We start from the raw sequence: 26,206 nt of genomic DNA on the forward strand, positions 1-26,206 counted from the left end.
GAGGGGCAGAAAAGGACAGATGTGGGTGTGGGCCCGGAAGTATGTCCTGTCTACACATGTAGTATGTATAGACCTGGGGATCTAGATTCACAGACCGTTTACTCTACTCGCTACGGGAATATATAGATCTCTCTCTCTATACGGCAAATCAATGGACTTCCATGTATGCATTGTGGTCTCTTCACGGCTCCCTCCGGTCGAAGGGTTTATCGAGCCAAGCAGAGCGGCCCAGCAACCATGTCAGTGGAGCCTAGAACGGAGGCAGGAAGAACGGGTAGCCTCCGTTCTTGGCCTTGAACACGCTGAGTAGGAAGCTATACATCCCAAAAAGCACGCCTCCCCAGATCAACACGGCCAACTGTTGCCCCTTGACATCTTCCATCTGCGGCACCTTCACGGCCAGCGCAATGGTGGCAAAGGACAGAACGGCGTCTATGTCGACATTCGTTGTCAGCAGCGCGACCAATTGACAAGAGAGAAAATCCACTTACACATCGCAGCCACGATCTGGGTTTCCATGCCGAACTGGTTCTGAAATCCACCGGCAAAATAGCTGATGCCGCCTCGGCCATCGCCTGCCACATAAGGCACTTTCCGGATATGATTGAACATCTGGCCGCTGGTGAACAGCAGAATAGCGATCAAACTGACAGCCGCCCAGAGGTTTCGGTTCTGAACCACTGGTAGCACGTATGGTGACAGCACTGTGAACAGAGTAACTACTCCCATTAGGATGGTGATGGCGGAGACAATTCGCATATAATTGACGGGCCGAACCAATGGGGGTTTGGGCCCTTCTGGGAGGTGACGGTTGATCCACGAGTACAACTGGTCGGCGGAGAGAGGACTGTGGAAAAGAAAGGAAATGTATGAGCGGGATGACTTCAAGTCTACCGTTTCAGGAGACAAACGTACCCAGTGAAGTCGAATCGGAGGGGCCCCTCTTCAACCTTGGCGAATGGACCGCTGGTGGGAGGAAACAAGAGGAGGACGGGCGCCGATTGAAGCATGAGCTGCTCTCATTAGTGAGAGAACAGGGGAGGGACCAGGTCTCCGTGCGCACCTTCTGGAAAACCATCCTACCCTGATCGAAATCCAGGGTCCCGAAGACCATATTCAGACCATCGAGCTTGGTGCCTCGATTCCAGCTACGGGAGATTAACTCCCATTCGGGCTGGAATTCACGGCACATGAGACAGCCATAGCGGGCATCCCGCGCGGTCAAAATAACGGCGGCATAGTAATCGCGAGGCTTGGATGTCAATTCGTCGAAGGCGGCGGCGTCCAACTCGACGGGGCCGGAGCGAGACAGGGCCTGGAATTTCTCCAACTTGGCATCGGAGGAGGACTGTGCGACCACAGACACGATGGAGAGAAGAAGGAGCCACGCTGTCCAGAGCTTCATGGTGACAGCTGGGGAGGGGGTCAATTGAGAGAAGGAGGGAAGAAGGAAGTAGTGATGGAAGGAACTGAATGAATGAGTGATCCGTGCCAGGTGTCCAGTCCGGATTACGTAGCATAGCTTATGTAACCACCCCGGGTTGTTGTATATTTGAACGCGACGCGAGAACGAACCAATGAGGGAACAACAACCACGCAACCATGTCCATCATTGACCGGCTACCCCAGATGGCCCTCCAGACTGCCGGGCTGGAAAGAGACTACGAAAAGGCGGCTGCAGCATCGGCGCGTCTGCTGGATGCCGAGCGAGATCGGGTGCGGCGCATGGAGCATTTGTTGCTTCAGTTCGAGCGGGACGCCCTGCGCTCGCAGTTGGACCAGGCCAATGAACAGGCCCTCCGACTGGCCAAGGCAGAGTCCGACACCTGTCTGCAGCTCGGTGAAGCGTGTATGGAAATCGACCGACTCGAGCATCATGTGCAAGCCTCGTCTGCGGAGATAGAAAGGCTTCAGGTAAGTGGCTCACCCAGTGCAACGTCACATTTCTAATCTCCAACAGAGAGAGATCTCAAACCTCAGCCACAATTCGACTGGCTACAATACAGCACTCTCAGAGAAGCAGCGTCTGTTACGAGAGACCGCCGCGCTTCGGACCGAAATCGAACGGCTGCAGGCGCAGAACTCATCCTATCAAGCCCTCGTTGCGGAAAAACGCGAACTGGAGCGACAGTTCAATTCACTCGAAGTCGAACTCGAAAAAGAAAGACATGCTCACGGGCGTACGCAGACCAAGGCATCCCAGCAAGCACAGGAGCTTGCGAAGGTCACCGCACGCGTCGAGGAATTGCGCAGCGAGCTGGCACTCGAAGCGCGGGCTCAACAGCAACAGGATAGAGATAGCCGCCAGCAAGGGTGGGAGAGTCAACGAGCAGTACTAGAAGGGAAGATCGAGAGCCTGAAGAAACAATTGCGGTCGACTAAGACTAAGTTACAAGAGGCCCAGGAAGACTTGCAGCACCGGCGCAGCATGATAATGGAGGCGGAGGAAGCATCGGATTCGCGATCTCGGATGGTGCCCCTCCAGCGGGCTGCCCCAGATTACCCTGCTGCTATGACCATTGCCACCCCCGGAGCGGTTCGAGTACAAGAAAAAGTGAAGAGACCCCCGGTGTTGCCGGGCGAGAAATCCGCATTTTCCATTACTCCATTTCTCAACCGCACCGGGGCACCGTCAGAGTCCCCAAACAGTTCTGTAGCCGAGGCGGACGAGATCCATCTGTCTGCAGATGAATCGCAGATATCAATTGTCAAATATCATGCGAGCAGCCCGGATAAAAAGCGCACCGCAGCCCCCGTTACCTCCACTAAGAATCTGGGGCAAAGATCCGAGGCCGGCCAAGGCAAGTCTGTCCTGAACGCATCTCGCAAGGAAACAAAGAGACCGGCCAGCTGCCTGGGTGGTCCGGTGCAGACGCGAGATTTCGACGACGAGCTTCCCGATCCGCCGGCGGAAAACGGGATGGTGAAACCCAAGAAGCGCAAGCTGGGCGCTCAACGAGATCGGAGTCTATTTGATGACGAGGAGGAGGAAGAGCTCGAGATCCGAAAGCCTGGGCGCAAGCTCGCCCTGGGGAATTCGGCTGCCCCTTCGACCGGCGCATCTCGAGCCCTTGGATTTGGCGCACCGGTGGGATTTTCACCACTGAAGCGAGACCGGAAACGATAAGAAGAAGAATCGTAATAATAATATGGATCCCACGTCGTGCATGGCACACATACAGTTAGTTCATGTAGCAAGTAACCGACTATTCTGCCGGCAGAAACTCTTCCTCCTCAACCACTCCATCAACTCTCTCCTGACGACCCTCCATGCTGCTGCTGCCTCCAATTCGTCCCCCCGGCTGGAATGCATGTCGCCTCTGGCACTTGGTTCAGGCTAGACATTCCTCGTCCAAGCGCTGGCAGGCTCGCCAGCAGCAGGATCGCTTTACGAAAGAGGCCGCAGTGCAAGGTCTGAAAAGTCGCGCTGCATTCAAACTGCTGCAGGTACCAACCACTGGTCGATCCTTCATAGCAACACGTCTGTTCTGACTTTGTCTTTGCAAATAGATTGACGAGAAATACCGGATCTTCCGAGGAGGGCAGACAGTGGTGGACTTGGTATGAGAGAGACGTCGCCTACCGGGTCTCCATCTTACTAAAACATTATGCAGGGCTATGCGCCAGGGTCTTGGTCTCAGGTGTGTTTGATATTCCTCTAGCCAAAAAAACAAAAAACCAAACAAACAAACTCAAAAACAAAATTTGCTGAATGGTCGGCCAGGTGGCCGTGAATCGCACTCAACCACACGGCCGAGTTCTTGGGGTTGATATCATCCCGGCGCAACCTCCCAAAGGTGTATCAACAATACAGGGCAACTTCCTTTCCCCCGAGGTGCAGGAGTATATTCGGGACTTCTTGCGCAGCCCCACCAGGGGCCGGCCGCGCCCGCGAAACAGCTTGGAGGACACCGGAGGATCAGAATACTCAGCCTTCGCTACGGCAGAATCAGGACAGGCGGAAGGGGATACAGAACAAGAGACTCCCGCCCTGGAAAGACCGGTGGATGTGGTTCTCAGCGATATGTCTGCTCCCTGGCACCAGACTTCTGGTTTCTGGAAACGCAGTCTAAGTAACCCATATAGGATGATGAATACCAGCGGCGTGAGTTTCAGGGATCATGCGGGGAGTATGGTAAGCTTCCAATTGCCCGTCGCGCAACTCTGTATGTGCTGATTCGTGGAAGGACCTCTGCCATGCTGCTTTACGCTTCAGCTCGGATGTCCTGAGGACGGGCGGGCATTTTGTCTGCAAGTTTTATCAAGGGGCGGAGGACAAGGAGTTGGAGAAGCAGCTGCGAGAACTGTTCCGAAGGGTCCATCGGCTCAAGCCCGAGTCCTCTCGCAGTGTATGTGCCCTGCTTGCTCTATTCCTGCGGATGATCATGGGCTAAAGTGGTCAGCAGGAATCAAAGGAGGCGTATTTCGTGGGCCTGGAGCGAAAATCCTAAAAGCAACAAAACACGACAGGCACACCATCAGAAACCATCAGCAAACACACCCAAAGACCGACAGCACCATCACGCAAGACTGGGAATCGACACAATGCTGCCTACAGAACTTCAACACCCTCATTTTCAGACTCTTCGTCCCACTCCACGTCGGCTAGCGCGGCTTCCGCTTTCTCATGAACCTTATGACATCTGTCAGTGTTTGGGAGATGATCAGGAATTGAGGTTATATACCTCCTTAAGCCCGCTTAATTCCTCCACATAGCCGGGTTCGTTGAGGGCCTTTGTCACGAAATCCCAGCCGTGCTCCTTATATGCATTGATGATCTTGTCGGAGCAGGCGCTGCAGCTGCTGTAACTCTTGCCAGTGACCGACATGTTCTCAAATGTGGAGAGGAATCCTCGGATTTGATGAGGCACAAGTCCAAGGGGGTGACTCTCGCCTTCGTCTTTCGAGGTTGAGCTGGCCGGTGCCGCAGGCCCTTTGGGATGCTGCAGGACAGACACGAGCAATTCGACCAGCAACGCAGATGCTATGGCAGCAACGCCAGGACGGGTAACGGTACACTGCTGATCAAGCGTCTGGTCCTTAATCGACTGTTTTTGCGCTCCGTCAATAACACACTCAACGAACATCTTTGGGAAGACCTCACATTGACTGGAGCCACGACGTCGTTGCAAAAATAGCAACCGAGGTCAGCGATCTCACCCTCACTTCCGCCGACGCCATGCCGCATCACGACAAATGAATCAAATCCCAATGCCGCATTCATCACGATCTTCCCGGCTGCTTTGCCCATCACAGTGGGCAACCAGCGTGACTCTCGGGTATCCATGAGCAGGAAGATGGCATCGTGCTCATCGACCAGGCTTTTGAGCGTGTCGAAACTGGCGCGCGTCTCGCCTTCATCTACTATCGGATGGCCAGCCATGGGCACAGACAGGACATGTCCTGCGGTATCTACACCGGGGTAGATCTCTGTCAGGGCCTGGGATGCTCGATGCGCCTTCTGCGCGCCACCGTTCAAGCAGTCGTCAAAATTGAAGAGTGGTTGCCGGACGGGATTGGAAAATGACACGGTTCCTTTGTCCACAAATGTGATTTTTCTTACACCCCAGCCCTGGAGACTCCATTGTTAGCGCTCCCGATGACAGCCGACTTCAGGTTCTCATACCATCAGATTCCGAGCGACGTAGCTACCGAGGGTGCCAGCCCCTAGTAAGAGGCATTTGGTATGCTTGATCTTGTCTAGATCCAGCGTCGGGCTGATTCGCCATTTCATGAGCTTCAGGTTTAGATCGACCGATTGATCAGCCAGCCTGGAGATGGACACAGACACATTCAGCAATCACTATTGTAGTTTGGTTGCCTCCATTTTGGGCCCGTACCTTTTTGGATCCATGTATTCCGTCAGATTAACGATTCTCCCGGACAATTTGCCAGCGGGATTGCGCTCCCAGCCCGTCACCTTGGGCAACGGCACCGTGCTCTGCGTGGGCTTTGCATTCTCGGTCCCTGGCTCCGACCGCGATTCGAGTTGTAGGACGATGCTGCGGCCCTGGTCCCGCTTTGACTGCACATCGCGATACCGTAAGATTTGCACTTTTTCCAACTTCCACCGATGTTGGACGACAACCAGCAGGTTCCGCAGCATCCACCCGGGGGCATTCTCATAGTTCGATGGGTCCGCAAAACACACATAGCAGTCCTCGAATTTAGCGCCAGTAAAGAAATGATTTTCGTACTCCGACAGTGCTGCTATCGCCCAGGTGCAATCTGCTGGAGCGGCGTCTCCTTGTGTCGCCCTGGTTCCTGAGCCCGAGCTCTTCCGCCTTCGCGCTAGGAAAAAACCCCGCTGCCGGGCATCGACTCCATAGCACCAGGTCTGAACGGCATCTACTAGGGATGCACTCTCCTGTGAAGATAGGTACTTTCCAGTGGTGAGGTTTGTTGCCGTGCCTTGGCGCGACTGGCCCGCCTGAGAGGATGTGGATTCGATGGGGACCCATGGGGGATCTGAATGAATTGCTGGAAAGGCAAACCAGTAGTGAAATTTGTAGCTTTTGAGATCGGCGAATGACAGGATCACAAATGACGATAGCAGGGAGGGGCAAGAGTAAATCGTCGCATCTTGGATGGCATCCCAAATCTGTTGCATCCCTGTGTCAGCAGGCCAGTCCGAGAATCTGGGGAAAGGGTGTCTACCGTTTGACCGGCCTGATGTAGCATCTGCGATTTGTCCATGTTCCGATACTCCTCGACGGTGTTGACATTTCGGATCATGCCTTCGGCCCGGTAGCAGCCCGCGGGAACGCTATAATCCGAGTGTCAGCGAGGGACCGGGCAGAGGACATGGTACTTACTCGTCGCTGGTCAGAGCATTTCCGTGGATTTGCATGCGACATGAAGCATTGGCGGGGTCCGCGGAGCGAATCTCATAGAGACCCCGCAGGGCGCGGGCCGAGTCGTCTAGCTTGTCATGGTTGATCTTGTGGGAAGCGAGGGCCGTGTAAAATGGGAGCTCGATATCGGAGGCAAAGGGCGCGTACTGCATTCTGGAGGGCGCGCGAGTGGTGGTGGTGGGAGAGAAGGCGAGAAGGAGAGAAGAAGAGAAGACAAGAAGAGGTGATGTCAGAAGGGCCGATCAGCTGAGCGTGTAGCCTATCACCCGATCTTACCTCCGTAGGAGATACCTAGGACTTACCTAGGATATACTACAGGAGATATACTACCACGGGATAACTAGGCCCTATGATCGTCCCTATATCGATTCTTGAGCTACCTACATACTACGTAGGGACTGCTCTCGGTTATCTGCTTATCACCCCCACCCATCTCCACCGACGCGTCGGCCGCGTTTTCTCTCCATCTCTACCTACCTACCTCCAGCGCCATGCTCATTGGCTTATGTGGCGGTATCTGCGCCGGCAAACATGCCATTGCCGAATACTTGATTCAGGTCGAAGGCTTCCAGCTCCTCGAGCTCTCCTGCAAACGCCACCATCGCATCGCCGACGAGCCCGACGATGACCTCCGCCTACAGGCCTCGCAGATCCGCAAGAGGAGCGATGTCCAATCCGCAGACCTGGTCTTCGAAGACGCCGACAGCCTGCTCGAGTTCGCGACCAAGCGATGGCAGGAACGCTGGGTCACCACCGATATTGCCGATGGCAACACCCTCGACCGCTTCCTTCTACGTCCCTTCTTTCTCCTCGTGAGTGTCGACGCCCCCGTGAGTCTGCGATGGAAACGCTTCACCGACCGGTGTCGGAGAAGACAGCTGGATCCACCCGACCTGGAAAAGTTCGTGCTCTGGAACGACCGTCACCTGTACGAGAGGGACATCGGCCGGGTCTATCTCACCGATCGAGCCCAGGTACGCCTGTTCAACTCCTCATCCTCCCTCGAGGAACTGCACCACGCCCTCCAGGCGCTCGAGCTCGCCGATGAGCAACGGCTGCGCCCGAATTGGGATCAATATTTCATGCAGCTGGCCTCTTTAGCGGCCCAGCGGAGCAACTGCATGAAAAGACGAGTCGGCTGTGTGCTGGTTCGGGAACGGCGAGTGATCAGCACCGGATACAATGGGACTCCCCGACACCTCCCGAACTGCAATGAAGGTGGATGTACGAAACGATGACCCTTGGCCCTATTCTTTTGTCTCATCATATTACTTGCAGGCCCGAGGTGCAACCGCGGAGATGGAGGCGGCGTTGGCCTCTCGACCTGTCTGTGCATCCACGCCGAGGAGAACGCACTGCTCGAAGCGGGTCGAGAAAGGATTCGGGAGGGAGCCATTCTGTATTGTGACACGTCTGTCCTGCTGTTCCACCTGCCATGTATTCCATGCCTGACTAACCTTTCTGCCCTAGATGTCCCTGTTTGACCTGCACCGTCAAACTCGCCCAAGTGGGCATCTCCGAGGTGGTTTACTCTCAAAGTTACAATATGGACCGAGATGTACGCGCCCCAAGACTCTTGTATATGTAGATTCCTTCCATCCGCTAATTCCGTGATCCAGAGTGCCGCGATTCTCGAGGCTGCCGGTGTCCGCCTGCGACAGTTCAGTCCGGTAGCTATCTCCCACTAACCTCTGTGCGGTGCTTTGCTAATTTGACAACCGGTAGCCCTCCAACGGACTCATCTATTTACAGGATACTGGAGAGAAGGGCATCCACTAGAATAAATAAGTTACTCGTGTGTAGCCGGCCCAGCAGGGAAAAAAAAAAAAAAAAGAACATATAGATCGGAATGACTCAGCGTTGGCGGGGCCCTTGTCGCCTCCGTCAACTCGCTCACTCACTCTTTCGTTTCTTTCTTTGTCCTCGCCAGCTTGACTGTCTGTCGCCATGCCTACCGTGCACTTGCTCGACTACGTGGCCGGGAACATCCGTTCCTTGGTCAATGCCATCAATCAAGTCGGCTACGAAGTCGAGTGGATTAAATCCCCCGATGACGTGAAGAATGCCGAGGTGAGTAACCCCCTCCATCTCCGAATTCTTTGTCGCTGCTGCTAAAACCCTCCCTTGTAGAAACTGATCCTCCCCGGCGTCGGTCACTTCGGCCATTGTCTTTCGCAGCTCAGCAAAGGAGGGTATTTGGAACCAATCCGACAGCATATCGATGCGGGAAAACCCTTTATGGGCATTTGCGTTGGTCTACAGGCACTCTTTCAAGGCTCAGAGGAGGATCCCGACGTCCCCGGACTGGGCTTGATTCCAGCCCGCATGCGGCAGTTTAACGATAGCACCAAGAGCGTGCCACACATTGGTTGGAACTCGGCCATGAACACCGGCATCGGAGGTTCAACGGAGCGGAGCTTCTATGGATTGCGGCCGAAAAGCAAATACTACTACGTCCATTCTTACGCGGCTCTCTACGAATCGGGCATTCTCGAGAGTGATGGATGGTCGGTCGCCACGGCCACTTACGGCGAGGAGGAGTTCATCGGCGCCATTGCCCGAGACAATATCTTCGCAACACAATTCCACCCCGAAAAGAGCGGCCAGGCTGGGCTGCGTGTCATCCGTGCATTCTTAAACAGCGATAAGGCCCAACTGCTCTCCCAGGGCACAGTTGTGGGCAAAGGAGAGGACGGACTAACTCGCAGAGTTATTGCCTGTCTTGATGTACGAACGAATGACTCGGGCGATCTAGTCGTCACCAAAGGTGACCAATACGATGTGCGCGAGAAGAGCGGAATGGACGCTGGTGGCCAGGTCCGAAATCTGGGAAAGCCCGTCGATATGGCCAAGAAGTATTACGAGCAAGGAGCGGACGAGGTCACTTTCCTGAACATCACCTCTTTCCGCAACTGCCCCCTCGCCGACACGCCCATGTTGGAAATCCTGCGGAGGACATCGGAGACCGTCTTCGTGCCCTTGACCATTGGTGGAGGAATCAAAGATGCCGTGGACACGGATGGTACTCACGTTTCCGCTCTGGACGTGGCCACCATGTATTTCAAGTCTGGTGCTGACAAGGTCAGCATTGGCTCAGATGCGGTCTTTGCTGCCGAAGATTACTACAGCGCCGGCGAAAAGCTCAGCGGCCAAACAGCGATTGAGACAATCTCCAACGCTTATGGAAAGCAGGCCGTGGTGGTGAGTGTCGACCCGAAACGGGTCTACGTGGACCGACCCGAGCACACCCACCACCATACAATCAAAACCGTGCACCCCAATGCTGCGGGGCGAAGCTATTGCTGGTACCAGTGCACGGTAAAGGGCGGACGGGAAACCCGCGACATGGACGTGCGACAGCTGGTGCGGGCGGTTGAGGCCATGGGAGCCGGAGAAATTCTGCTAAACTGCATTGACAAGGATGGGAGCAACAGTGGGTTCGACTTAGAATTGATCAACGATGTCAAGGCCGCCATCAAGATCCCCGTGATTGCTTCCAGCGGGGCAGGGAACCCCGGGCACTTTGCCGAGGTGTTCCGGAAGACAACGACGGACGCAGCCCTGGGGGCTGGAATGGTAAGTGATGCCTCGACCCAACGCCTTGAAATGGACGACCGTTATTGACCACGTGCCAGTTCCACCGAGGAGAGTATACCGTGAGCCAGGTGAAGGATCATCTCCAGGCAGATGGGTTCCTGGTTCGTCAGTTTGAGGCTGACCTGTGAGAGTGACCGTTGAGTGTATAGGTAGTTAGATCGATAGAGTTAGATCGATATAGAGGGTTTATTTTGCATAGAAAACCAGGCGGTAGGGCAGGCGGTGGGGAGCTGACTCAGCCTTCCGCTTTCTTCCTTCCCGCCACTTCCTCTCTCTTTCTTCCTCTGACACTCCCCCACCCCCAACAGGCCTGCTCGCTAACCACAGCTCTTTTGTCGCATCCCCGGCATCACTGACTGCTGTCCGTCAGAAACTCGACGATCCCGACGCGATCTCCTGCTGTCTCTCGTCCCCCTCCCCTTTCTCTCCCCGCGTGGTCGGTCGGTACAGTCTCGGCAAGGGTCGCTCCGATCTGGTGTAGTTGCTGGTCAGGGTGTGAGGAGGCTCTTGAAAGCAAAAACGTCCAACGGTCGGACTGCAACAGGTCTCTCTTCCTTGTTACGGTCGCACCTCTTCGAAAGTTGTGTTCGTTACTCCTTAATCTTCATTTGTATGCAGTGATTTGAACACTCGGCCATTCAACACTCCAAGAGGAAAACAAAGAAAGAAAGATAATTCTCAATCTATGATCTCGAGCATCCGCGTCGATAGAGACACCGCTATCAATTCCCCTTGTCCCTTTTTCGTCTTTCCTCAACCCCGCCCCTGAGCAAGTCTGACTGATCGGTTGGATACCGGGCAAGCAACCATTTTCTTCCCTTCGCATTCTCTTTCTTGTCTTCCCTACCTTGTTTACCGCTTGTATTTCTGTCACTGTGGTGTTCTCAAGTCTTGGTCTAATTGCATTCCCCTCCGGACATCCCATCACACACACAGTTGAATACAATGTCATCGTCTGTTCATTTCAAATTCAAGTCCCAAAAGGAACCCTCAAGAGTCACGTTCGATGGCACTGGTATTTCAGTCTTCGAGCTCAAACGAGAGATCATCAGCCAGAGTAGATTGGGCGATGGATCTGACTTTGAGCTGTCCATCTACAACGAGGACACTGGGGAGGGTATGTCTCTACCTGTTCTTCCTCCGGCTGGAAAACGACTGACCACTGTCTCCCTTCTAGAGTACGACGATGACACTACCATTATCCCTCGGTCGACGTCCGTGATCGCCCGCCGGCTGCCTGCCGCGCGTCCCGGCAAGGGTGGCGCCGCTCGTTATGTTTCGGGCAAGATGCCTGTTAATGCTCGCAATGCCCGCAATGAACCGTCCACCGTTGGACGATCGGCCTCGGGTGGTGGTATCAGCAACAACGTGCTCGAGCTCAACAATGCACAGACGGAAGAAGAGAAGATCAATGCCCTTTTCAACCTGCAGGCCAGTCAATGGAAAGAGCAGCAACAGGAAATGGCCAAGTATGAGCACCTCTCTCATTTTGTCAAACCTCGTTAGATACTAACATTGAATCCTAGTGCGACTCCCGTGCCGTTTGGGCGTGGCAGAGGCAAACCAGTCAACATCCCAGATCACCCTCCACCTCCGGGGTATCTGTGCTACCGGTGCAGAGAAAAAGGTACGTTGAATCTTATTGAAAAACAGCAGGTCACTAACCGCGGGAATCAATCAGGTCATTGGATACAAGCATGCCCGACCAACAACGACCCAAAGTTCGACGGCAAATACCGAGTCAAGCGTTCCACAGGTATCCCGCGTTCACTTCAAACCAAAGTCGAGAAACCAGAATCATTGGCTCCTGATGGCTCCACTGATGACTCGAGGAACACGGGGGTCATGGTCAATGCCGATGGGGATTTTGTGGTTGCAAGACCGGACAAGGCCGCTTGGGAACTGTACCAGGAAAAGGCCAAGGCATCTGCGGCGGCGGCAGCGGAGGCAGCTGCAGCGGAGGAAAGCAAGGCACTGCAGGCGCGAGGTCTGGAGTGTCCCATTGACAAGAGGATGTTATTAGAGCCGACAAAAACACCATGCTGCCAGAGGACCTATTGCAATGATTGTATCACAAATGCCTTGATTGAAAGTGACTTTGTTTGCCCGGGTTGTGGAACGGAGGGTGTCCTCCTCGATAATCTCACCCCGGATGACGAGGCCGTCTCCAACATCAAGGCGTACGAAGCTGAGAAGGCCGATGCAAAGAAAGAGAAGGAAAAGCAGCCTGCTGGCCAGGACGGCTTGTTTGCCAACGAAGCCTCTGAAGTCGCGCCCCAAGGATCCCCAGTATCCAAAGAGCCACAGCCCACCCAAGCCTCTGAGAGTGCAGCGACCCAATCGAAGAAGAGACCAGCCGAGGATGAAGCCCAACATGACACGGGAAGGTCGAGCCCCGGAAATATGGCCAAGAAGCAGAAGGCTGGTGATGGACAAATTGATGCGCCGAATGTTGATGCTTCGGTACCAGAGGGAGCGACAAACGCTGCTCAGATGCCCTTCAATCCCCAGATGCCGTTTGGTCCCATGGGAATGCAGGGCATGCCCCCTGTGCCCTTTTCCGGACCAGGGTTCGGGAATGATGCGATGGGATTCATGAACCCGATGTTCGCCAATGGCATGGGCCCCGGGTGGAACCCGATGAACATGCCCTTTAATCCCCTTCCGGCCGGGATGTTTGGCGATGGCTCCATGCCGAATGGATTTCCCAACATGTACAATGGCGACGGGTCGATGCCGATGTTTCCGATGACGCAGGGACCCGGTGCGATGGCCCCCAACCCCGGCTTCCAGGGACCGGGCGTCAATAATTTCTCCAACCAACAACGGACGGCCTTTGGGGGACCATACTCTCGGGAAGATGACTCCCCCTACTTCCGCCAGCCTGTGAATCCACAACGCCATCAGGCTCGGCATCGAAGAGTGCGGCCCAGTGACTATCGCGAGCTGTGAATGATTCTCCCCTTCGATGATGCATCTATATCTTGTCTCTTCTCTTTTCTTGAGCTTTCTGCGGCAAGGAGTTCTCGGACCCGGAAGAAAGCATGATTTGTATTAGTAGTAGAGCCGCTCGCATTGAGACTGTTATAGAGATACTTTTCCTCCACCTGTAGACACCGTAGGTACGTACTTGTATAGATGTACGTAGTTCCTTTTCCTATACATATGGGTGCACGTGCAGGGTCAGGTGACTTCCCGCAAAAGACACACTCCTTCCTCCTCCTCCTCAGCATCTCTCCTCCATCATCCCAACTGTCCACACCTTCAACAACTGTGCCTGAACCTGCTTTCTCGAGCTACTGCCATCACCAAAACCCATCTTTTCACTACCCCGTCAAGAAGAGTTTCCCAGCACCCTTTGACCACCATGGCGAATTACATGAGTAATCACAGTAGTAATCATCAACTGCATCATTCCCTCGACCAGGACTCTCAGACTAGCATTCTTGCCAGCTGCTACACCGTGGAGCCGTCAACCTCCAAGGTTCACGGCTTCCACTACTGCACTACGCTGGGGGCCGGTAAGCACAACACCCACACACTTTCTCTCTCTCCTGTGTACTCATGCCGCAACACAGGAGCACAGTGGTATCCCTGAGGTCCCCTCAGGGTCTAAATCACCGCTTCGAAGTCCTCCCCTTGAGCTCCCCGCATCCGGCGCGGAGAGCAGCTGGCCCGGGAACCACTGGCCAGGATCCAAAGGGGAGGCAGCGCATACCATCCCGGAAGAGTGTGAGAGGCTCTTCTGTGACAAACTGACCGCGACATTTCTTGGTGAGGGGAGTTTCGCGCGACAGGAGTCACTGGGGATGGATGCGTTCCACAACATCCAGCACCATGACCGAGTTCTGAAATGGATTGAAGTATGGGACTACTTTGGGGATGCGATCTATCGGGGGTTCGTGACCGAAACGGATGGCGAGAGGACGCTATTTGTATTCCTGGAGGAGAATGCATTGGGCCAGGGCCTCAAGTCGGGACTGATCGCGCTCTTTGAACTGGCGGGAATGTCGAGCTTTGGGTGCTCCCAAATTGTTGCCTGTGTCAGTCGTTCACAACATGCCACCGAAATGGAGTTGGTTCGGAATCTGGGATGGTGCGGGTTCAGCCTGACGACGCTGGAGCCCTGGACCTCCGGGGCCGATGTCAGCAGCAAGTGGCTTTTCTTGGGGGCCGAGGTATAACTACCTACCTACATACTCTGTCTTTACCATGTACTACTTTCGCTCGCTGTGCCTCCTCCGTACGGACCACTGTAGTAATGATGGAATGCACGACGGGTTGTATAGTTAGATCGATCCGATAAGATAAGCAGCTCAGGCGGGGTCATCATCATGATGTATACCGCCCATCCTTGGTTTCTTCATCTTCCTCTTCACCTCCCTCACTCTGACCATGCCCCAAGATCAGTCCGTCACGGTCTCCCCCGTTCCAAAGTTCCTCATTCCTTCTTCCCCCTTCCGCGCCAACCAAAAGAGCTGGTTCTCTCGCCCGAAGCCTCCGAAGTCCGCCCCGGAACCCAAGTTCCTGGATGGCCATGTTTCGTACCTTCGCTGCTCAAACTGTGCAGCTCATCTCTGCCTGACCTCTCAGATTATCAGTAAGGGCTTTACGGGTCGCCATGGCCGTGCGTATCTGGTATCAGCGGAGCCCGTGGCTAGCGCGGTATCTATCAGCGCATCATCGTCCCCGACCGCATCGCTTCCCAACACCGTGCTCCAGCGCCCAGTGCCACGCCAGCTTGTCACGGGCGCTCATACAGTGAGCGATGTCAGTTGTGCGTTCTGCGGGAGCGTGCTGGGCTGGAAGTATGTGGCCGCTGAGGAGGAATCCCAGCGGTACAAGGTCGGCAAGTTCATCCTCGAAACTAAGAAGATCACCGCGTCCTCCTGCTGGGAGTCACCGCCAAACGCCAACGCTCCTGCAGAGGTGCTGGAAGAGACCGAATCCGGTGCGGCGGCCGGCATGGAGTTTGACAGCCAAGATGAGGAGGAGTGCGAGGACCTGTTCGCCGGCATCTGGACTCCGGGTTTGGCCACCCGCCGCCGAAGCCGCAAGATTGAGCGGCCGGGGATTTTTGGAATGTCATAAATTCCGGGCGAAGCCCTTCCTGAAGGGTGGCTCTTTGGAGAGAACTCGTTGTGACTGAGCATGATATGATGATGATACCCGTACTACTTACTACTACTAGTCTTAATCCTATTGAATGTTTGAACCTACCAGCAAGACGCTTGCTCATGATCCAGATGGAGACACTGTAGGCGGCTTATCGGTTCTTAGTTATTCAGGGGTACTCAGGTAAACTGATCGGAATTTTGTGAAGTGTAGCGGAACAAACGAAAGCAGACCAGGCCAGTCTAGCTGGACGCGGGAGCATCCTCAACTCGCGCGCGTTTGGAGTCATTCTCTGGGGCTGAATCCTCTGCGGGTCTTTTGGAGGCAGTGGAAGAGGCCGAGGGTTGAGAGGGTTTGGCAGGCTTTCGTCGGACAAACGCCGACAGGTCGGTGGCTTCTTTGCTGACGGCATCGAGGCGTGCTATCTGATCCGTTTCGGGCTGGCCGACGATCTGACCGAGGATGCCCTTCAGCATAGCTTCGTTCTCCCGATCATTCTGTTCAATCGAGACCGGTGCCCGGCGGAGATCAACGAGCTGCACCGTGTTAGCTAGCAGTCCGCAACAGGGGATTGGGTATATTCGGGGGCGGTTACTCTTTGTTCCATGTCGCCGATGATCTCCTTTACATTGGCGATCTTCCGCCTCGTTGCCGTGGCCTTGTCCTCATCCAAATCCTTTTCGGTTTCCAGTTTCTTTCCCTCTTGAGCCATCCGGGCCTTGCAGCTCTGAATAGCGCGTTCCATCTGGGTCACAGCCTCCGACCTCATCTCCTCATCCACCTTGGCGGCCTTCTCTTCCCCTTCATCTTGCTGGACTGATGCAAACTCGAGGGCGAGCGAGAGCTTATAATGACACTCGGCCACCGAGGCGTCCTCGAACGGATATAGCGCATACCGCAGATCAAGGGCCGTTCTCAGATCGATAACCGCATCCTTGAACCTCTCCGCCTCCAGGGAGATCTCGGCTTGGAGATCGTAGGTGTCTGCAAGCCGCTCCTTGATGTGTTTCACGTCCGCAGGCATTTCAGTCGACTTCCCTTTGCCATCTTGGCTCTCCTCCACGGCGTCTAATTTCTTGAGATAGAGAACGCGGGCCAGATCGAGGACCTCAAAGGCGTTGGCAAAATCGTCTTCATCCTCCTCACCACCGGCCTGACCTTCATTCTCCTCATCCTCCGAGTCGGAATCCACGAAATTCTCGTCGCCAGTAAACTGGAAGTATGGCTTGGATTGCGACGCATCCGATTCGGTGCTCTCGCCCTTGGTGCTGGCCACATTCTTGGCCATGGCACCTGTAATCGCGTCCTGAACAATATTCTCACCGGCGGATGTCGATCCAGCAGATTTTGGATTGGCAGGCGGCACCTTGCTGGGTTGCGATTGAGGTTCTCCAGCCACCTTGGATCCAAGGACATCACTTTTGCTCACGGCCACATTGTAGAGCGACTTGCCGTAGGCGTAGAGGAGATCGGCGTTCTCTGCCGACAGTTCCCCGTTCAGCTCGGCTTGCAACTCGGTCGCTTGTGAATAGAGCTCCGAGGCGGAATTGTAATCTTTGGTTGCCTCTTTTGCAGCGGCGCGTGCGATCAGGTCATCGAGGCGGGTCTTGGTGTCTTGCTGGGTTGTCGGCTCGGACGACTCGGCCATGATTGGAAGAGGGAGAGGCAGAGGGAGAGACGCGAACTGGCAAATTGATGAGAAGTAGGAAGGGAATAGGGATGGATGGGGGAGGGAGGGACAAGTAGGGTGAATGCAGGAAGGAAGGAAGCACAGTATAAGAGTTAATCGATAAGCCAGACTCGCGGGCGCGTCGGTCACGCGTCTGGATTCGGTTTCCTCACCCACCCACCCAACCACTTCGTTCCACATACTTTGCCTGATTGTTAGCTCAAGATTCTCCATTCTTCTTGTTTACGGTGCCGCTGCGAAATCCCGGAAGCTGTGCCTGCCCTGTCCCCGGGCAGACGTGACAGACCATGGATACCTCAACACCTACAACGCCTCACCCACATCGCTTGGTCATGACCACCGCAGACCCCATTCCTTCGTCATCACCGGCATTTGGGACCCCGGCGCGGCCTTTTCGAATCCCCAAGGCGAATGCGCCTCCACCCCAGACCTCGATATTGCCGATTTTACTTCCTCCGTCGACGCTTCGACCGGTCGCTTTTCGTACCTTTACCCGCAAGCACAACCTGACAATTTCGTCTTCGGCCCTACAAACATTGGCGGCTTTTGTTGGCAAGAATTGCGGCTCAGGCTGGCGCGAGGAAGGCCTGGCAGAGCGCGTCCTCGATGAGGTGGCCAAGATCTGGAAGAGAGCCGGCGGAGGAGTCATCGTCGAAGAAGGCAAAGGCGCGTCCTTGAAAGCAATCTTGCAGACCCTGGAGGGGAGCATGAGTGGTGGGAGAGTTCTCGCTGGGCGGCTGAATTCGCACGACGGGTCCATGCAGACGAGCAGAAACGGAGAAGGTGCAAGAATTGAATCGCTCAGCAGTCATACGAACGGTTCCTTTACTACTGCCCCAGGAGACGGTGACGAAGACGATTCGCAGCTGTCACTTCACCCCAGAACCTGGCTCAAGGTTGTTGCAGCTTCTGATATTCCGCGCCTGACGTATAATGTGGACAAAAAGTATTTTGAGGCTACGAAGTCGAAGCCCACGTTGTTTCCACCACCGTCCCACAAGACAGCTCTGTTCAGAGATCGATACAACCTTGTTTACCAGCGCCTCCTTCGCAACGAGTCTTTCCAAACTTCCTCGGGAATCACTGGTGTTCCTTTGCTGCAGCGTTCATCATCTAACCTGGCGTCACAGCAGAGCTACAAGCTCACCCCGATTGCCAATTTACTCGGCAGGAGCGGCACCTCACATCTGCTCCTCGGCTTGCTTTCTATATCCCCGACTGGGGATTTGTCTCTTGTGGATTTGACGGGAAGTGTATCCCTGGACCTTAGCCATGCACGGATGATACCTGAAGACGGCGCCTGGTTTGCGCCCGGGATGATTGTGCTCGTTGATGGTATTTACGAAGAGGAAGAGATGGTCAAGGGGTCCGTTCTTGGTGGCAATACGGGGGTCGGGGGGGCTATTGGCGGTCATTTTGTTGGAGTATCTATTTGTGGTCCGCCGTGTGAGCGAAGAGACATCTCACTAGGGAGCGGCAATCGTCAAGGTGGAGGAGAGATCAGCTCGAGTGGAGGGTTTGGATGGGTCGACTTCCTAGGGCTTGGGAGTGAACGTGCACAGGGTGTCCGCATGAGAAGAATCCAAGAAAAGTGCCTCCGAGGCAACCTGGATGTGACGGAGCCAACGGCTCGGCTTAAGGTTGCGGTGTTGAGCGAGGTTAACCTCGATAACACGAGAACCTTGGACGCTTTGAAAAAGGTCTTTGGTATCTACAATGATCTTTCTCGCGCTGAGCGCCCCCAGGTCTTCGTCATGATGGGCAATTTTGTGCAAAAGGCCATCATCAGTGGCGGCGGTCGGGCTGGAAGTATCGAGTACAAAGAATACTTTGACTCGCTTGCGGTGGTGTTGTCGGACTTTCCGGCATTGTTGCAATATTCTACTTTTGTTTTTGTCCCCGGCGACAATGACCCATGGGCCTCGGCATTCTCAGCTGGTGCAGCGTCCACAATTCCTCGCCAGCCGATCCCCGAACTGTTTACCTCCCGAATCAAGCGTGCATTCGCAACTGCCAACTCGGAGCTTGGGCGGTCAAATTCAGCTGAACCCGTGGGAGAAGCTCTCTGGACGTCGAACCCAACACGTCTGACATGGTTCGGACCAGTGCACGATATTGCCATCTTCCGTGATGATATTTCAGGGAGATTGCGACGAACTGCAGTGAACACCAAACCCGATGACGAGCCTGATATCACAATGCATGAAGCACTCGATGGCCCTGCGGGTAATGCAGTTTCCATTGGACCTGACGAAGAGACCGACCAGGTATCCCAGTCTAACGCCGCTAAGCTTGGAACAGGAGCCGCTACCTCTATGGCGCGCAAGCTGGTCAAGACCATCCTGGATCAAGGGACGATCTCCCCGTTTCCACTTCCCTTGCGACCCGTCCTGTGGGACCATGGGTCTGCCTTGCAATTATATCCGCTACCGACGGCCCTCATTCTGGCAGACGCCGAGACGTCTCCGTTTTGCATGACTTACGAGGGCTGTCATGTCATGAACCCTGGACGGTTGACTCCGGAGGGCGATATCCCTACAGTGAGATGGGTCGAGTATGATGTACTGAGGAACCGCGGTAAAGTGAGGGAGGAGCGGTATTAGGTGATTCCTCGAATGTGCTCAACGTCCTCTCCTATAGATGAATAAGTCAATGAGTGTACCTAATAATGCATCGCGTGTCTACATTTCAGGCATAAAAGGAATGAGTTACTACAGGCACAGCCATTATGACAGAGATTACATTATCGGAACCTTCAAAGGTGATGAATAGCTTCTGCTATATGAGGTCTAGGAATACAGTCGTGAAAATAGAGACGGCCTCGCTGCCGGGTCAGAGAACGAATATCAAAAGACATCGTAGAAATCGTTTCCCCTTTGAAGCACCAGGCTCAGCTGCCCGCCATCGTAATGATCCATCTAATCAATCGTGATGATGTCGGCGTTACCCATTCCGCCAGCGTGGAGCTTAGGATCCTGGTTGGCATGCGCACCAGGCGCCTTTCCTGGAGGAGCACGAGCTCCCACGCTGTCCTCGGCAGGGTGTTGCTCTTTTGCGGTCGACTGTGCAATGCCTGACTGGTCCTTGTCACCTTCCTCTAGAGATGCTCCGCTGAGCTCAAGTTGGCGAGCGACATTGTTGAGCTCCACAAGGAGAACTCCCACTTTACCCATGTCTGCCACCGCTCCATCGCCAAGACCGTTCCAGCCATCGCCCTTGGAATTATAAAGCTTCTCGCGGATCGTGCTTGCAACTGAATTATCATCGGCCGGTTTTGATCGGTTCGCATTTCTCAATCCCCACTTAAGATGACCCCGATTCAGGTGGGGAAACAGTTGGAACTGAGCCTTGAGGCGAGGATAGCGAATTTGAAATGTGCTCGGACTGCGCACAATGACGTTCACCACCGGAGAACCCGGTTGGCCAGTGGAGGTAATCTGATCCAAGGCACGCAACAGAGGAAGTGTGACAGACATGAGTCTCAGAATCGGAACCACGCCCGTCTTTGCGAAATCATGGTTCAAAGAGACGGTAAGGGACTCCTGGATCCGGCGATGAGGGCTGGGTTCGTCAAAATGGATGCCCAGGCGTAGATGAAAGAGGGGCTGGGCCTTGGATAATGCTTCCGCGACATCAACTTGCATCGCCAGAGAGGGGCCTGAGACGTTGATGTCAAAGCGCGCATTGAGTTTTCCTGCTGGCCCATACGCAAATGCAATCCTTGACAAGGACAAGGAACGAGGCTCCATTCCTCTCTGTATAAGTGGCTGCAGAATCGAGAGTACGCATTCCAGTCTTTGCAGGCGTTCAAGAAGTCCAGCGATCACAGAGTGACCGGCAGGAACAAGTAGACGAAGTGCAAAACCACCGCCATTGTCCTGAGTAATGATTGAAGGATCCATCTTCGAGATAAGTGGAACAATGGCCTTGATGCGGCCTCTCAGAGTGCCGTATGCCACCAGGAGAGCAGCTCGATTATGGCGATCAGTTCCATGGAATGCCAGACGAACAGTGTCTTGTATGTAGGATTTCCTCTCCAGCCCTGCAGGCAGTGCTATCCGGAGAGCAGAAGGAAGCTGGGCGACATTGTAGCGGAAGAAGAGATCGGGCACTTCAAATTGAGTTCCAAGGTGCAGATTTTCCAACGATGGATGAAAGTCCATACTCGGCAAAATTGCTAGACAGCGTGCATTGGCGTAAATTGAAAGCATTCCTGTCAAAGCATGCACTAGATCTGCAAGCGCAGCGTACTCAAGTCGCCCCCGAGAGACCAGAGTATTGCTGATTTTGTGGACCGACTGGAGACTCGAAGCATTATGGCCAACAGGGCCGTACGGTGGTGCAGTTTTCACTGTCCTACCGGGCCGAACCTGAACCAACCACCAATGATCACCATCCATGCTACTTGTAGCAGCGGCAACCCAACGACGATCCCAGAGGTAGTGCGTGAAGAAGGTAGATCGCAATATGTTTGAAGGAAATATTCGGCGCGGGTCAACTCCCAGACCTCTTTGACTGACAGTCTCCAGACCAAGCGCTTTTGTGCCGGCTTCGATTTCTTCAACAGCAGCAATACAACGAAGCCTTGAGATCCGAGATACGATCTCATCAGCTGAGGACCTATTCGGACTCCGATCGGCTTCAAGCCGCTCCATGACATTAGGTGTCCCGGACATTGTAATGGCGCCTGACATGGGCTCCACAGAGACTCGAAGATGGCGAGAAGTTGTAAGTTGGACATCGAGATGGCAATCTCCAGGCTCTGATTGAGATAGCTGGGCCCGCAAGGTAAGGGAATGATTCGAGAAGAGAAGGTTTTTCTTGAGTGTGGTGTAAGCGGTAAAAAGTAAGTGGGCTGTATGTTGTGCGATCACGCCGCGCAAAATACGCTCCATGGAAAGAACCTCCAGATCAACCTGGATATCATCACTGCTTGCTTGCTGACCATCTCGCATCCAGCGCAAACCGATACGCGCTATCCTGCAATCCCGACGCTTAACATCGTTACTGCGGTGACCTCTCTGGACCCCGATCTCGATCCAGCTTTTAGGCCCCGTTTTCAGTGGCCAATATTGGACGACAAGCGTTCGATGGAGAAGTTCAATGCGCAGGATGTCCGACCAAAGGCCGCGAGCAAGGTCTTTTGCTTGTCTGAAAAGGATGCTGACTTTGTTTGTGAGCACAAGGCCGTGTAGCATGTCAAAGCATCCGGTCAAACCGTCATCTCGGAGAATGTCGTTAATTTTGGCATCCAGCTCGTTGAAAATCCGGCCTTTTGGAATTGGGGATGATGGTGAGAACAGAAAGCGGATGTCAACAAAGAAAAACTGAGAGCTTTTTGCCTCCTCCGCGACCGAGAGGTCGAGCTCAAACTCCCCGAAAACAGTGAAAGTAACTCGACCATCGTGGACTCGATAGTTCCGCAAAGGGATCGGGACTTCATCATGCAATGCTAGGCGTATACTGATTATTCGATTGATTTTTTGCAGCTTTTTAAGCGTGGCGCGTGCCGTCAGCGGCTTCGGAGGTTTATAGCCAAGCTGAAACAGGAGGTCAGGAAAGAGAGATTGCTAGAAGGTGATTCAAAACTCACATCCGGTAAGGATTTCACTCGGCCTTTCGAGAGAACTTCCAAGGCGGTTTTCAGATCGGGGTTGGCCACTTGCGCTCGAACGAGGTCCCGTTTCATTTCACCCACATATTGGACAGCAGCAGCATATGCTTGATGTCGAGTCCGAATAAAGCCCTGGAGGTCAATGAGTCGGCTGACATCTACTGCCTGACGACTCCATTGCGAGAGAACAAGGAGTTTGATAAACTCGGCTCTCTTGGCATGGGCGAAATCCAAGACGCGTAGTTTCTTGTGCACATTTTCCGACGACTGATTCCCTGGAGATTTGCCATGTGTAGTAGCCAGAGACGTTGAAGATTCTTGGGGAGTCACTTGAACGGCAGCCAACTCTGTTATTAATTCGGATAGGTCATTCCAGCATTGCTGCGTCGCTCGGTTGACTAATATACCAAATGAGAAAAACCCTTGCGTGATGTGTGGTATTTCAAAGGGCTCTGCCGATGTCGCTTTCGATTGCCGATTTGAAAGATCGATTGAGGCCCCGTTGACGTGAACCGGTCCATTAACGGGGCTGGAAAAATTGACAGTCTTCTCAGTTGAGGTTGATGCACCATTCATAGCATCAGCGATGCCAGGGCGCTGGATAGGTCCATCGATATTGGCATTGTCCATGATGACGCCGGGCATCTCTAAACAGACAGCCTAGCTGTAGTTTGGTCTTCCGCGCCTTCCCCTCCTTGGCCCTCTGCACCGCACAGAGCGAGCAGCCCAGTCCAGGCGCCGTTCTGAGCTTGAGACAGCAGGAGTTCGCGTGTGAGGAAGGGAAGCCAAGACTCAAGAATAGGCCAGGAGCAAGGGCTCAGCCAAATGCCATGCGTCTCACTGGCCGTGGTACAGGCAGATGACCACGTTCATAATCGAGGTAGCTGCGCGAGTAGCGTCCCGAGTCAAGTTGGGGGCCTGTATCGGCGGTGTTGGAAGGGCAACAAGATGGACCGTGGAGAAGGACCGCAGACCAGCGCGCTCTTCAATTGAATATAACCTTGTGGTGAGAGACAAGAACCACAGCACAAGATCTGACGGATCGGTCGCGAGTTGTCGCAAAAGGGTGAGGACTAACGGAGCCAAATAGAAGGGATCGTTCGAAGGAGCGAATCGACGGCGTGGTGAGGCTGAAAGGGAAAGATGGAAAGCGTATGCAGGTCCGGTGAAAGGCGGGTGATCAGCCGGAGGTGAGGATGGATCCGAGCTGGAGGGACGAGAGAGAGGGATGAGACTGACTCGGGCTGATAAAGATCGATGGAACGAAATGGGCGGCGCGATGCGCAAGCACGGGACGGTAGCATTGGATGCCTAAGTGCCTTAATGCCTGGGGCGACCTCCCTTTATGCCTGAGGCGTCCATCCGTCCACATGACTGCGTCACTCTCTCTCACATTCATCATCGTCTTCTTCTGGAGGTCTTCTCGCGCGACCGAACCGCTGTCCCTGGCTATGCCATCACCCATCAAACCATGAGCGTGCATGAAGAGGAGGGCGGGCCTTGCTCATTGCAGCCCCAGTATCCCGGGGACGATACCCGCCCGACCAGTAAGAAGGAGCTGGCGGGCTGGTATGGCTATGGCTGGGCCGCCGAGGTGTTCACCGTGTGTGCAATGGGTATGTTAAAGCGGATCCTCTTGACATATTTCAGCATCCCCGTCCTGAATCTGATACCGGATAGGTTCATTCCTCCCGATCACCCTGGAGCAGATGGCTCGAGATCGAGGCTTTCTTCTGTCGGACAAGACAACACCATGTAGCGCAACCTGGCAGACGCCAGCTCATTCGGGGGATGGCCGTGCGCCGGAGGCCAGCCAGTGCATTATTTACTTCCTCGGAGCTGAGATTAACACTGCCAGCTTTGCTCTATACACCTTTTCCGTCAGCGTGCTGATCCAAGCACTCCTCATTATATCCATGTCGGGCGCGGCCGACCATGGAAGTTACCGCAAAACCCTTTTGGTCACTTTTGCGTTCCTCGGCTCTGTTTCGACGATGTTGTTTCTTGCCGTGGTCCCTAAAGTCTATTTGCTTGGCGGCCTACTGGCAATCATTGGAAATACCTGTTTCGGTGCATCCTTTGTGCTGTTAAACTCTTTTCTCCCTGTTCTGGTCCGCCACCACCCTGCTATCCTCGAGGCTCGCGAAGAAGTATCCTCCCCTGCTGATGGACTGGTACCCGAAGACAATCCCGAGGCCGCCCCTGATGCCTCTCAACCATTGATCGCATCGAGGAGGGCGACTTCTGACCTTTCTGCCTCGCTTACCTCGCTAGAGCTTCATCTCTCCACCCAGATCTCGTCCTATGGCATTGGCATTGGTTATATCGGAGCAGTGACCATGCAGATCATTGCGATATTTCTAGTTATGATCACTCACCAGACGACATTCTCGCTACGTCTGGTGCTCTTTTTCATTGGATTGTGGTGGTGCATCTTCACTATTCCCGCGGCCCTCTGGCTACGCCCTCGTCCTGGGCCCCCTTTGATCGCTCCCAATGATGGAAAGCAGCGTCACACCTGGATTGGATACATGGTATATGCCTGGATGTCTCTGGGAAAAACCGCGATGCGAGCACGTCATCTCAAGGATCTTGTGATCTTTCTAGCCGCATGGTTCCTTCTCAGCGATGGAATTGCAACCGTCAGCGGCACAGCTGTGCTGTTTGCCAAAACTCAACTCCACATGCGGCCTGCTGCGCTGGGGCTGATCAACGTGATCGCCATGCTGTCTGGGGTGTTTGGGGCATTTTCCTGGGGCTATCTTTCACGGCTGTTGAATCTCCGGGCATCGCAAACGATCATTGCCTGTATTCTGCTCTTTGAGCTCATCCCGATTTACGGCTTGCTCGGGTTCATTCCTGCCGTGCAGCGCGCGGGGTTTGGGCTCCAACGACCGTGGGAGATGTACCCGCTGGGTGCTGTCTATGGCCTGGTCATGGGCGGCCTCTCTTCATATTGCCGAAGCTTCTTCGGCGAGCTGATTCCACCGGGATACGAGGCGGCATTCTACGCGCTCTTTGCGATCACCGATAAAGGATCGAGTGTCTTCGGGCCGGCCATTGTGGGCGCTATCACGGACCGGTACGGAGAGATCAGACCGGCGTTTGCTTTTCTCGCCGTCCTCATTTTCCTGCCGCTCCCCCTCATGCTCCTGGTCGATGTCGAGCGGGGGAAACGGGATGCCTTGGCGTTGAGGGCTGAGCTCGATGACATTCCAGAGGCGACGGGGTATGGGAGCATCCGGGAGGCGCATCCCGATGGTGCAGGAGAAGCCCTTGTGGGACCGTCATAGAAAGCAAAAGGAATCCCTCTGATTATTCGTATCAATATGCTAG

At 54.4% G+C, this 26,206-nt stretch overlaps 13 protein-coding genes across 13 annotated transcripts; 9 read left to right on the plus strand and 4 right to left on the minus strand.

The window, feature by feature from the left end:
* Positions 1-250: 250 nt before the first annotated feature.
* N7474_007076 (OST3/OST6 family protein) lies at positions 251-1,405 on the minus strand (the record flags this gene model as incomplete). Its single annotated transcript, XM_057198486.1, has 4 exons — positions 251-432; positions 492-847; positions 916-1,013; positions 1,064-1,405. The coding sequence occupies 4 exons, from the start codon at positions 1,403-1,405 to the stop codon at positions 251-253; spliced, it is 978 nt and encodes a 325-aa protein (XP_057051926.1).
* A 197-nt stretch (positions 1,406-1,602) lies between these two features.
* On the plus strand, positions 1,603-3,127 carry N7474_007077 (uncharacterized protein; the record flags this gene model as incomplete). Its single annotated transcript, XM_057198487.1, has 2 exons — positions 1,603-1,914; positions 2,018-3,127. The coding sequence occupies 2 exons, from the start codon at positions 1,603-1,605 to the stop codon at positions 3,125-3,127; spliced, it is 1,422 nt and encodes a 473-aa protein (XP_057051927.1).
* A 143-nt stretch (positions 3,128-3,270) lies between these two features.
* On the plus strand, positions 3,271-4,394 carry N7474_007078 (uncharacterized protein; the record flags this gene model as incomplete). The annotated part of the gene is made up of 2 exons (XM_057198488.1): positions 3,271-3,447; positions 4,188-4,394. 2 exons carry the CDS (start codon positions 3,271-3,273, stop codon positions 4,392-4,394), a joined length of 384 nt encoding a protein of 127 aa, XP_057051928.1.
* Positions 4,395-4,552: 158 nt separating this feature from the next.
* On the minus strand, positions 4,553-7,006 carry N7474_007079 (putative autophagy ubiquitin-activating enzyme ApgG; the record flags this gene model as incomplete). Its single annotated transcript, XM_057198489.1, has 7 exons — positions 4,553-4,633; positions 4,686-5,048; positions 5,105-5,572; positions 5,627-5,771; positions 5,841-6,601; positions 6,658-6,766; positions 6,816-7,006. 7 exons carry the CDS (start codon positions 7,004-7,006, stop codon positions 4,553-4,555), a joined length of 2,118 nt encoding a protein of 705 aa, XP_057051929.1.
* Positions 7,007-7,345: 339 nt separating this feature from the next.
* On the plus strand, positions 7,346-8,633 carry N7474_007080 (deoxycytidine monophosphate deaminase; the record flags this gene model as incomplete). The annotated part of the gene is made up of 5 exons (XM_057198490.1): positions 7,346-8,078; positions 8,133-8,265; positions 8,325-8,412; positions 8,474-8,524; positions 8,580-8,633. 5 exons carry the CDS (start codon positions 7,346-7,348, stop codon positions 8,631-8,633), a joined length of 1,059 nt encoding a protein of 352 aa, XP_057051930.1.
* Positions 8,634-8,801: 168 nt separating this feature from the next.
* On the plus strand, positions 8,802-10,579 carry N7474_007081 (imidazoleglycerol-phosphate synthase; the record flags this gene model as incomplete). Its single annotated transcript, XM_057198491.1, has 3 exons — positions 8,802-8,924; positions 8,985-10,430; positions 10,490-10,579. 3 exons carry the CDS (start codon positions 8,802-8,804, stop codon positions 10,577-10,579), a joined length of 1,659 nt encoding a protein of 552 aa, XP_057051931.1.
* An 817-nt stretch (positions 10,580-11,396) lies between these two features.
* Positions 11,397-13,403, plus strand: N7474_007082 (cleavage polyadenylation factor subunit MPE1; the record flags this gene model as incomplete). The annotated part of the gene is made up of 3 exons (XM_057198492.1): positions 11,397-11,568; positions 11,629-11,920; positions 11,978-13,403. 3 exons carry the CDS (start codon positions 11,397-11,399, stop codon positions 13,401-13,403), a joined length of 1,890 nt encoding a protein of 629 aa, XP_057051932.1.
* A 415-nt stretch (positions 13,404-13,818) lies between these two features.
* N7474_007083 (ornithine decarboxylase antizyme) lies at positions 13,819-14,635 on the plus strand (the record flags this gene model as incomplete). The annotated part of the gene is made up of 2 exons (XM_057198493.1): positions 13,819-13,972; positions 14,061-14,635. The coding sequence occupies 2 exons, from the start codon at positions 13,819-13,821 to the stop codon at positions 14,633-14,635; spliced, it is 729 nt and encodes a 242-aa protein (XP_057051933.1).
* A 211-nt stretch (positions 14,636-14,846) lies between these two features.
* N7474_007084 (yippee/mis18 family protein) lies at positions 14,847-15,542 on the plus strand (the record flags this gene model as incomplete). Its single annotated transcript, XM_057198494.1, has 1 exon — positions 14,847-15,542. One exon carries the CDS (start codon positions 14,847-14,849, stop codon positions 15,540-15,542), a length of 696 nt encoding a protein of 231 aa, XP_057051934.1.
* A 266-nt stretch (positions 15,543-15,808) lies between these two features.
* Positions 15,809-17,214, minus strand: N7474_007085 (SHNi-TPR domain-containing protein; the record flags this gene model as incomplete). Its single annotated transcript, XM_057198495.1, has 2 exons — positions 15,809-16,102; positions 16,162-17,214. 2 exons carry the CDS (start codon positions 17,212-17,214, stop codon positions 15,809-15,811), a joined length of 1,347 nt encoding a protein of 448 aa, XP_057051935.1.
* Positions 17,215-17,543: 329 nt separating this feature from the next.
* Positions 17,544-19,859, plus strand: N7474_007086 (DNA polymerase epsilon noncatalytic subunit; the record flags this gene model as incomplete). Its single annotated transcript, XM_057198496.1, has 1 exon — positions 17,544-19,859. One exon carries the CDS (start codon positions 17,544-17,546, stop codon positions 19,857-19,859), a length of 2,316 nt encoding a protein of 771 aa, XP_057051936.1.
* Positions 19,860-20,174: 315 nt separating this feature from the next.
* N7474_007087 (mediator of RNA polymerase II transcription subunit 14) lies at positions 20,175-23,515 on the minus strand (the record flags this gene model as incomplete). Its single annotated transcript, XM_057198497.1, has 2 exons — positions 20,175-22,796; positions 22,850-23,515. 2 exons carry the CDS (start codon positions 23,513-23,515, stop codon positions 20,175-20,177), a joined length of 3,288 nt encoding a protein of 1,095 aa, XP_057051937.1.
* An 826-nt stretch (positions 23,516-24,341) lies between these two features.
* On the plus strand, positions 24,342-26,163 carry atg22-1 (putative autophagy protein Atg22; the record flags this gene model as incomplete). The annotated part of the gene is made up of 2 exons (XM_057198498.1): positions 24,342-24,486; positions 24,551-26,163. The coding sequence occupies 2 exons, from the start codon at positions 24,342-24,344 to the stop codon at positions 26,161-26,163; spliced, it is 1,758 nt and encodes a 585-aa protein (XP_057051938.1).
* Positions 26,164-26,206: the final 43 nt, after the last annotated feature.

Source organism: Penicillium riverlandense (genome assembly GCF_028828495.1).
Source record: "Penicillium riverlandense strain IBT 135883 chromosome Unknown utg000006l_segment0_segment0, whole genome shotgun sequence".
NCBI classification, from domain to species: domain Eukaryota; kingdom Fungi; phylum Ascomycota; class Eurotiomycetes; order Eurotiales; family Aspergillaceae; genus Penicillium; species Penicillium riverlandense.